An 11046-nucleotide genomic window follows, 5' to 3' on the forward strand; every position below is an offset into this window, starting at 1 on the left:
TAAACATGTGACATATATGTATATGTGTGTGTATATATATATATATATATATATATATATATATATATATATATATATATATATATATATATATATATATACTCTATTCCTATATTCTATATATTCTATATATTCTATTCCTATATATATAGAGTATATATATATACTCTATTCCTATATTCTATATATTCTATATATTCTATTCCTATATCTTCTTTGCTATTATTTCTTAGATATATTTTACTATGAGTATCTCCTCTATAACCTTCATCATGTATTTTACTATGTGTATATTGATATATACTCACTAAAACCCTCATTGTGCATTGGACAAAATAAATAAATAAATAAATAAATAAATTCCTCCCATCCGGGCACTTTGCTCCAAATCCACCAGGGGGCGGCCTCTGCCAAAGGAAGGGAACTCCAGACGCTTCCACATTGGCCCACTGAAGAGCGAACGTCACGGGGGGGGGGGGGGGGTTTGCAGAGGAGGCTGAGAAGGAAGTAACATCACTGAGCCTTGCCGCTCTAGGACGCCCCACTCGCTCTCCTTCAACCGTGGTGCCGCGTGAGACCGAGAGCCCTGCGGGAAAACCTCCAGACGTGTCCCAGGTGAGGTAGGGGGCCCTTCCCGGTCCCCATGTTCCCCTGCCGCCCTCTCCCTGCAGGGGAAGCGGAAGAAGCGGGGGGAGGGGAAGAGGCGGGATTCGCACCAGGCTCCCCGAGGGCCCGATCCTGTCTCCGGAGGGGGAGAGAAGCGGTGGGGCCTCTGCAGCTGCCTCCTTCCCGGCCCTGCTCGGGGGACCTGGGCCCTTCGCTGGGATGAGCCTCTTGGGGCTCCGGGCAGGTTGGGTGAAGGTCGCTCAGGGGCTGAATTCCACCTTCTCCTTCTGGGCCTTTGTTTTTCCTTCCACCTCAGAGACAGAAACCGGAAGCCATTTGTGGTCTTTGCAAGGCCACATTTTCTCCTGGGGGAAGAAAAAAAGAGCGGAATCCCCAGAAATGGTCCAGTGAAGGAAAAGGCGTCTGGAGACCCACAAGAGTCCTTGGACCTCTTTGGAGTTGCTCTGCAGGAGAGAGAAAGGATGGAGACATCACTTTTTGCAGAGGAGGGAAGCGGAAAAGGCTCTACAGCCGCTCCGCCTGGGAAGGGGGGGAAGCTCTGGACAAGACCCGGGCAGAAGATCCTGGAGGAAGAATCCATCCTCCGTTCGGAAGTTCAGCTCTGGAACTCCATCCAATACCGGGAGGCTGAGGGTCCCCGAGGACTTTGCAGACGACTCCACGACTTTTGCAGGCGATGGCTGAGACCAGAGAAGCACACCAAAGACCAGATGGTGGACCTGGTGGTTCTGGAGTGGCTCCTGTCCCTTCTGCCCCCAGAGATGGAGGGCTGGGTGAGGGAATGTGGAGCAGAGACCAGCTCCCAGGCGGTGGCCCTGGCAGAAGGCCTCCTCCTGAGCCAGGCGGAGGAGCAGAAAGAGCAGGTCCAGTTGCAGGTGACACATTTCAGGGAGCTCAGAAAACAGTAGACAATGTTGTTCAATACTTCACCCCTTCTTCCCAAACTTCTCTGGCGTTCATCACATGTGGCAGTTCTCCAATTTTAGTAGGACATTGTTCCGTTTTCTCTCTCAATCTCACAGATGGATATTGGGGGCTTTGATGTTGTCTTGTGAATCTGGGAATCTGCTTTGTGTTGTGTGATGTACATTAATTCTGCTTCTTTTTCCTTCCTCCTGTTTGAAGTGCTGCACTGTGGAGATGAGAGATCCTGAGGGAAAGAGGAATCCATCAAATCCCCCTCAGGAACCAATTTCCTGGAGGATCCCTTCGGAAGATCCAAGTCAGGACACCACAGAAGGTAGTGGAAGATGCCCCGATGACCCATCTGTCCCACCTCTCTCTCTCTTCTCCTCCTATTTTGTTAATTATCCATTTTGAAATTATTTATTCCTTACAGAGAAACAAAGAATGAATCTTTCTGGTTATTGTGACGGAGATCAAACATCAGTTGAACCTCCAAATCAAGTAAGAAAGGGAAAAGCTATTAGATTTCTATTCTCCTTTCAGGAAGTGAAGTGGGTGTGCAGAGTGCTCTCTCCTTCTGTTTCCCCCCTTGTTTGGCCCGGATTATTTTTGTGTTCTCCCACAACATGAAGAGCAGAACAGCAGGTTCAAGTTCCTTTTAGCCAGCATCGCTTCCTCTGGTTATCTTGTTCTGCTAGGTATTCTTCCAAGTTTGAGTTTACAAAAAAAAAATTTAAAAAAGTCCTTCAAGAAATAAGAATGAATATATACAAAACAAATACAAAATAATTTCCAGTCCTCCGATTTGCGCCTTGATTAGGAAATCAAACATTCCCGCCTTGCAAAAGCTGAGAAATTATTTTCCCAGGGAATTTTCTTTCTGTTTTCTTCCTTTCAGCCAATGGGTCAGACTACTAGATCAATCAATGATAGACAGGGTAATAGATCAGTTCATCCAGAAGTGGGATTACTTTATTGAAAGGCACTGAAGGTTTTGCAGGATCAATGAACTTGATAAAGCAATTTTCATATTTGCCCATTCTCTCACCTAAACCTAGGACTTCTGTGATGCACAACCTTTTAACTTGGTGCATATCTTTGCTTTAGTAATTTAGGAACAATAGAAACATAGAAGTCTGACAGCAGAAGAAGACCTCATGATCCATCTATTCTGCCCTTATACTATTTTCTGTATTTTATCTTAGGATGGATATATGTTTATCCCAGGCATGTTTAAATTCAGTTACTGTGGATTTACCAACCACGTCTGCTGGAAAGTTGTTCCAAGGATCTACTGCTCTTTCAGTAAAATAATATTTTCTCATGTTGCTTTTGATCTTTCCCCCAACTAACTTCAGATTGTGTCCCCTTGTTCTTGTGTTCACTTTCCTATTAAAAACACTTCCCTCCTGAACTGTATTTAACCCTTTAACTTATTGAAATGGTTTGATCATGTCCCCCCTTTTCCTTCTGTCCTCCAGACTATACAGATTGAGTTCATGAAGTCTTTCCTGATACGTTTTATACTTAAGACCTTCCACCATTCTTGTAGCCTGTCTTTGGACCCGTTCAATTTTCTCAATATCTTTCTGTAGGTGAGGTCTCCAAAACTGAACACAGTATTCCACATGTGGTCTCACCAGCGCTCTATATAGTGGGATCACAATCTCCCTCTTCCTGCTTGTTATACCTCTAGCTATGCAGCCAAGCATCCTACTTGCTTTTCCTACTGCCCGACCACACTGCTCACTCATTTTGAGACTGTCAGAAATCACTACCCCTAAATCCTTCTCTTCTGAAGTTTTTGCTAACACAGAACTGACAATGCAATACTCAGACTGAGGATTCCTTTTCCCTAAGTGCATTATTTTACATTTGGAAACATTAAACTGCAGTTTCCATTGCTTTGACCATTTATCTAGTAAAGCTAAATCATTTACCATAGTACAGACGCCTCCAGGAATATCAACCCTATTGCACACTTTAGAGTCATGGGCAAATAGGCAAACCTTCCCTACCAAACCTTCCCCTATGTCACTCACAAACATATTAAAAAGAATAGGACCCTGAAGAGACCCTTGTGGCACACCGCTTGTAACCTGTCTCTGCTCAGAATACTTGCCATTAACAATAACTCTCTGATGTCTATGCTTCAGCCAGCTGCAAATCCACTGAACTACCCAGGGATTAAGTCCAATCTTCACTAATTTATATATCAGCTCTTTATGTGGAACCGTATCAAAGGCTTTGCTGAAGTCCAGATAGGCAATATCCACGGCACCACCTTCATCCAACACCTTTGTGACATAGTCAAAGAACTCAATGAGATCAGTCTGACATGATTTGCCTTCAGTAAAGCCATGCTGATTTGGGTCCAATAAGTTATTGTTTTTTAGATGCTGATTTATCCTCTTTGAGTAGAGTCTCCATCATTTTAATTATAACTGATGTCAAGCTAACTGGCCTGTAGTTACCAGCTTCTTCTCTACTGCCCTTCTTGTGGATAGGCACAACACTGCCCATTCTCCAATCCTCAAGAACAACTCCTGTTAACGGGGATTGGTTAAACAAATCAGTCAGGGGGGTAGCAATGACAGATCTGAGTTCTTTAAGAACTCTGGGGTGGATGCCATCTGGACCCATTGCCTTATTTATCTTTAATCGTTCAAGTTCTTCTAAGACATCAGCTTCTAAGATCACAGGAGCTGAATCCATACAGCTGGAAGCAATGTTATATCCCTCTATAGTATTATTTTGTAAGGTGTCTTTTGTAAGGTGTCTACTTATTCCCATCAGTGCATGTATTATTCCCTGTACTAATCTTCATGAAGCTGCATTTTTTCTTCTTCCTATCACTAATATATCTGAAGAAGGTTTTATCCCCCTTCTTTACAGATTTGGCAATTTCTTCCTCTTTTGAGGCTTTAGCAGCATATATGAAACAATATAACAGTTGGTAGGCATCTTGGAGGTCTTCTAGTCCAAACCCCTGCTCAGACAAGAAGTCCTATAATATTTCAGATAAATGGCTGTCCAATTCCTTCATAAACACCTCCACTTTTGGAGCAACCACAATTTCTGGAGGCAACTCATTCCACTGATTAATTGTTCTCACCATCAGGAAATTTCTCTTTACTTGTTGGTTGATTCTCTCCTTGAAAACTTTCCATCCATTGTTTCTTGGAACACTGCTATCATTGATTGATTGATTCATTGTTAGAGTTGAAAGGGACCATGAAGGCCATCGAGTTCAACCCCCTGCCCAAGCAGGAACCCTGTAGTACACCAGTCAAGTGGCAGTTCAATCTTCTCTTAAAAATGTCCAGAGTGTTGGAGTTCACAACATCCACTGGTAGGTTGTTCCATTGGTTGATCGCCCTGACCGTCAGGAAGTTCCTCCTTATCTCCATGTTGAATCTCTCCTTGGTCAGCTTCCAGCCGTTGTTCCTCATCTGGCCCTCTCTGGTCCTTCTTTTCATGAAAGTAGACATACCCAATTCCAGCAACGGTAAAACAGCAATGCTTTAACCTCTGGTCCAGTAGTAATTTTTGTTGCTCTTGTCTGCACTATTTCTAGAGTCTCGAGATCTTTCTTACATCTGGCAAACAATAGTGGGGTCAATATTCCAGGTGTGGTCTTATCAAGGCATTATAAAGTGGTACTAACACTTCATGTCATCTTGATTCTATCCCTCTTAATGCTGTCTCTGATTTTGTTGGGTTTCAGGTTTTTTGGTGGCAACTGTACACTACTTGCTGACTCATATTTAAGTGTTTGTCACCTAGGACTCCAAGATCCCTGTTGCACTTACTACTATTAAGCTAGGTATTACCTCTTCTATGCGAATGCATTTCGGTTTTCTTTCCTTTATATGCCGCCCTGAGTTTTCGGAGAGGGGCGGCATATAAATCCAATAAATCTAATCTAAATGAACATGGTTACATTTTTCACTGTTGATTTTGCTTTGTCAGATAGGGCCCATATCTGTTGATCCTTCTATATCTCGATCTTATATCCTGGAGTGTTGTTATACCGGTCAATTTGGTCTTGTCTACAAATGTGATGAGTTCCCCTTCCATCCTCTTGTCTAAATGAATGATGAAGATAAACAGATGTTATGAATCCTCCCGTTCTGTTCTTTTCCCCATGTTCAGGTGAGTCCTGTGTCCTTCGAGGAGGTGTCTGTACATTTCTCTGAGGAGGAATGGTCTCAGTTGGATCCTGACCAGAAAGCGCTGCATTCAGAAGTCATGCTGGAAAACCATAGGAACGTGGTCTCTCTGGGTAAGAGTATAATACCAATCAGAGTTCAAGAGGCGAGATTATAGTTAGTTCTTTATTTAAAAAACCAATATAATGAGACATCGTCTCCTGGGAGGGAGAAGGAAAGGATCTGGCCTTCTGGTGCTCCAAGGAAGGAAAGAGTCAATGTCTCTTTGCTTAGATGCTTTATGTGCCATTTCATATCTGTATTTTTCCATTTCTATTTGAACTTATCTGTCGAGTCTGAAAAGAACGAGGTGTGCTTTTGTGTGTCCTCTGGAGGTCATGTGAGAGGAGTGTGTTGTCATTTGTCTCAAACCTCCAAACTTGTGTGAGAACAGAACTTTCCATCGGTTCCTTTGCCTACTTGGGTGCATTTGCAGAAAGAAGAAGCCTAAAGTATTGAGAGATATGTGAAGTCAGTCGTAGAAAACGTAGCACTATTGATCTCATGTGATATCGCACTGTAATGCTCTAGGCCTCTGTTCCCGGCTACCCAAGGCCTGCACAAGATCCAGGGCAAAATGTTGGCCGAGAGAGGGAAGGTCCCTTCGTCTTCAAAGACTTTTGCCCTGGATCTCGTGCAGTCCTCAGTTGTTAAAGTTCTTCAATGCCTGGAGGTGTGAGATCACATGATATTAGTAGCCTGGGATCTTGCACTACTGGTCTTGTGTGATCTATCCCTAAAGTACTTTAGATCTCCGCTCTCTGTGAACTGACTCCTATACCACATCCAGAGTGATGACAGTTTTCCAATATCTCAGGGGCTGCCACAAAGAAGAGGGAGTCAAACTGTTCTCCAAAGCACCTGAGGGCAGGACAAGGGTGAAAACTAATCAAGGAGAAAAGCAACTTAGAACTAAGGAGAAATTTCCTGACAGTTGAAACAATTAATCAGTGGAACAGCTTGCCTCCAGAACTTGTGAATGCTCCAATACTGGAAGTTTTTAAGAAGATGTAGGATAACCATTTGACTGAAGTGGTGGAAGGCTTTCCTGCCTAATTGGGGGGGTGGACTAGAAGACCTCCAAGGCCCCATTTGTTTTTCTATTCCATTCTTTAATTCAAAACTGACTCTGAGTGAGATTTGCAGATAGATGGATGGATAGATGGATGGATGGATGGATAGATAGATAGATAGATAGATAGATAGATAGATAGATAGATAGATAGATAGATAGATTATAAAGAAAAAGATAGCTAAATATTTTCAAAGCTTAACGCATGAATATAGAAATCACAACACTGTGAGCATGCAGTCTTCAGAGTCTTCTGAGAAGGGCGGCATACAAAACTAATAAATTATTACTAATTATTATTATTGTTATGTAAAAATACAACGTAACGGAATTTTGGACAAATTCAGAAGGAAATTCACTTGACTTTCTACATTTTGATGGTTTTCTCTAAATTTGTCATCATTTTCATTTCCCTTTTGCTTTGAAGGTCATAACTGGCAGCAGAATCAATATTCCTGTGAACTGTTCCAACTGATCAGTGATAAAGATGGAATGGAGAAGTTTGGAATTCGAATGAAATTCGAAAGCCTTGAGAGAAACCAGTCAAAGAATTGGAATCAGGAAAGCTCATCTTCCACTGATGTTCCAATACAAGACATTCTTGCCCGACAAGAAAAAATGAAGAAAAAATATATTGGGAAAAGTGTGAAGCTAGTTAAAGCTAAAGTACAAGTAAATGAACACTGTTTAACACAAAACAAAGGAGAAGATGCTATAAGGAGACACAATGGACAAAATTACAATGAGATATCCATTCTTTGTCTTGAAAATAACTACCTTACACCTCCTAAAGCGAATGACAAAAAAGAAAAGCCTTATAAATGTTTGAAATGTGGAAAATGTTTTAGAACAAGGGGGCAACTTTCTTTCCACAAAAGGATCCACAGAGCGGAAAAACCGTATAAATGCATGGAGTGTGGAAAGACTTTTGTTGATAACCGTGCACTAATTTCCCATAAGAGGATCCACACAGGGGAGAAGCCGTATAAATGCATGGAGTGTGGAAAGAGCTTTGCTCATAGCAGTGGATTAACTTCCCATAAGAAGATTCACACAGGGGAGAAACCATATAAATGCATGGACTGTGGAAAGACCTTTGCTCATAGCAGTGCACTTACTTCCCATAGAAGGATCCACACAGGGGAGAAGCCGTATAAATGCATGGAGTGTGGAAAGACCTTTGCTCGAAAGGATACCTTTATTTCCCATAAATGGGTCCACACAGGGGAGAAGCCATATAAATGCATGGAGTGTGGAAAGACCTTTGCTCGAAAGGATACCTTTATTTCCCATAAGTGGGTCCACACAGGGGAGAAGCCGTATAAATGCATGGAGTGTGGAAAGACCTTTGGTCGGAAAGATATCTTTATTTCCCATAAGTGGGTCCACACAGGGGAGAAGCCGTATAAATGCATGGAGTGTGGAAAGACCTTTGCTCGAAAGGATACCTTTTTTTCCCATAAGTGGGTCCACATAGGGGAGAAGCCGTATAAATGCATGCAGTGTGGAAAGACCTTTGCTCATAGCCGTGGACTTACTTCCCATAAGATGATCCACACAGGGGAGAAGCCGTATAAATGCATGGAGTGTGGAAAGACCTTTGCTCGAAAGGATATCTTTTTTTCCCATAAGTGGGTCCACACAGGGGAGAAGCCATATAAATGCATGGAGTGTGGAAAGACCTTTGCTCATAGCCGTGGACTTACTTCCCATAAGATGATCCACACAGGAGAGAAGCCATATAAATGTATGGAGTGTGGAAAGACCTTTGCTCGAAAGGATACCTTTATTTCCCATAAGTGGGTCCACACAGGGGAGAAGCCATATAAATGCATGGAGTGTGGAAAGACCTTTGCTCAAAGCAGTGGACTTACTTCCCATAAGATGATCCACAAAGGGGAGAAGCCGTATAAATGCATGGAGTGTGGAAAGATCTTTGCTCGAAAGGATAGGTTTGTTTCCCATAAGAGGATCCACACAGGGGAGAAACCATATAAATGCATGGAGTGTGGAAAGACCTTTGCTCATAGCAGTGCACTTACTTCCCATAAGAGAATCCACACAGGGGAGAAGCCGTATAAATGCATGGAGTGTGGAAAGATCTTTGCTCATAGTAGTGCACTTACTTCCCATAAATGGATCCACACAGGGCAGAAGCCTCATAAATGCATAGAATGTGGAAAGACCTTTGCTCGAAAGGATAGCTTTGTTTCCCATAAGAGGATTCACACAGGGGAGAAGCCGTATAAATGCATGGAGTGTGGAAAGACCTTTACTCATAGCAGTGTACTTACTTCCCATAAGAGGATCCACACAGGAGAGAAACCATATAAATGTATGGAGTGTGGAAAGACCTTTGCTCATAGCAGTGCGCTTACTTCCCATAAAAGGATCCACACAGGGGAGAAGCCTCATAAATGCATAGAATGTGGAAAGACCTTTGTTCGAAAGGATAGCTTTGTTTCCCATAAGAGGATCCACACAGGGGAGAAGCCGTATAAATGCTTTGAGTGTGGAAAGACGTTTGCTCATAGCAGTGTACTTACTTCCCATAAGAGGATCCACACAGGGGAGAAGCTGTATAAATGCATGGAGTGTGGAAAGACCTTTGGTCGCAAAAGTCAGCTTACTTCCCATAAGAGGGTCCACACGGGAGAAGTCGTATAAATTTTCTACTGCGGCTTTATTTCCTGGCTCCAATCCTCCCCCGCAGGCAGGTGGAACTGATTAGGAGGTTCCGCCCCAGACGCCTGATGCACCCTGAGGGCTTTCAGAGGGCGCTTGGGGTTTTACCATATTCACTCGTCCACAGCTCGGCAGAGTCTCTCGCTGAGGCCTGGAACAAGGCGGCAGGAGAGGCTCTTGACCGAATTGCGCCATTGCGACCTCTCTGGCATTAGACCCCTTAGAGCTTCAATGTTCAACGAGGAGCTCTGCGAGTTGAAACGCCAGGAGAGTTGTCTAGAGAAACGATGGAGGAAGAGTAAGTCTGAATCCGATCAAACACTTGTAAGAGCTTTTATTAAGACCTACAAAGTGGCGCTCAAGGCGGCAAGATGCGCGTACCATGCCGCCTTGATTGCATCAGTGGAATCCCGCCCGGCCGCTCTGTTTAGGGTGACCCGCTCCCTTCTAAATCGGGGGAGTTGGGGAGCCCTTGCAGAGTAGTGCCAAGGAATTTAACTTGTTTTTCGCTGATAAAGTCGCGTGCAGAACGCGGACGTGAGAGCCATCGTGGGGCTTCCTAGATTCGCCCACGTTTCTGCAGTACTCCGTGGCCTGCATTGGCTGTCGATCAGTTTCCGGTCACAAATCAAAGTGTTGGTTATGACCTTTAAAGCCCTGCATGGCATTGGACCACAGTATTTCCGGAACTGCCTGCTACCGCACAAATCCCAGCGACCGATAAGGTCCCACAGAGTTGGCCTTCTCTGGGTCCCGTCAGCCAAACAATGTTGTTTGGCGGGCCCCAGGGGAAGAGCCTTCTCTGTTCCAGCCCCGGCCTCTGGAATCAACTCCCCCCGGGTATTACAACTGCCCCCACATTCCTTGTCTTTTGTAAATTATTTAAGACCCATCTATACCGCCAGGCATGGGGTAGTTGAGACATCTTTCCACCAGGCTTTTAAAAATATCTTTATGTTTGGGTATGTATATGTTGTTTGCTTTTTAAAATATGATAGGGTTTTATGTGCTTTTTAATATTAGATTTGTTTTCGCTGGAATATTGTTTTTATTATTGTTGTGAGCCGCCCTGAGTCTTCGGAGAGGGGTGGCATACAAATCGAATGAATAAATAATAATAATAATAATAATAATAATAATAATAATAATAATAATAATAATAATAAATGCATGGAGTGTGGAAAGACCTTGACTCAAAGAACTCAATTTATTTCCCATAAAAGGGTCCACACAGGGCAGAAGCCTTATAAATGCATAGAATGTGGAAAGACCTTTGCTTGAAAGGATAGTTTTATTTCCCATAAGATGATGCACACAGGGGAGAAACCACATAAATGCTTTGAGTGTGGAAAGACGTTTGCTCATAGCAGTGCACTTACTTCCCATAAGAGGATTCATACAGGGGAGAAGCGGTATAAATGCATGGAGTTTGGAAAGACCTTTGCTCAAAGCAGTGGATTTACTTCCCATATGAGGATCCAAACAGAAGGAGCCGTATAAATGCATGGAGTGTGGAAAGACCTTTGCTCAGAATGGTCATCTACT

The 11046-nt window shown here is 43.2% G+C and overlaps 1 protein-coding gene across 1 annotated transcript; it reads left to right on the forward strand.

Annotated features, from left to right (window-relative positions):
* The first annotated feature begins 555 nt into the window (after positions 1-555).
* On the forward strand, positions 556-10677 carry LOC139162887 (zinc finger protein 493-like). The gene is made up of 6 exons (XM_070743787.1): positions 556-615; positions 923-1502; positions 1753-1867; positions 1967-2034; positions 5689-5818; positions 7244-10677. The coding sequence occupies exons 2-6, from the start codon at positions 1089-1091 to the stop codon at positions 9481-9483; spliced, it is 2967 nt and encodes a 988-aa protein (XP_070599888.1). The 5' UTR covers positions 556-615; positions 923-1088; the 3' UTR covers positions 9484-10677.
* Positions 10678-11046: the final 369 nt, after the last annotated feature.

This window comes from Erythrolamprus reginae, chromosome 2, assembly GCF_031021105.1.
Source record: "Erythrolamprus reginae isolate rEryReg1 chromosome 2, rEryReg1.hap1, whole genome shotgun sequence".
Lineage (NCBI taxonomy): Eukaryota > Metazoa > Chordata > Lepidosauria > Squamata > Dipsadidae > Erythrolamprus > Erythrolamprus reginae.

Bases quoted from the DNA above. Each gene is read 5' to 3' on its own strand.
- LOC139162887 (XM_070743787.1), top strand. From the start codon at position 1,089: ATGGAGACATCACTTTTTGCAGAGGAGGGAAGCGGAAAAGGCTCTACA. The intron at 2,035-5,688 runs GTAAGAAAGGGA...CCCCATGTTCAG, and splicing joins CAGTTGAACCTCCAAATCAA to GTGAGTCCTGTGTCCTTCGA. The intron at 5,819-7,243 runs GTAAGAGTATAA...TTTGCTTTGAAG, and splicing joins TAGGAACGTGGTCTCTCTGG to GTCATAACTGGCAGCAGAAT.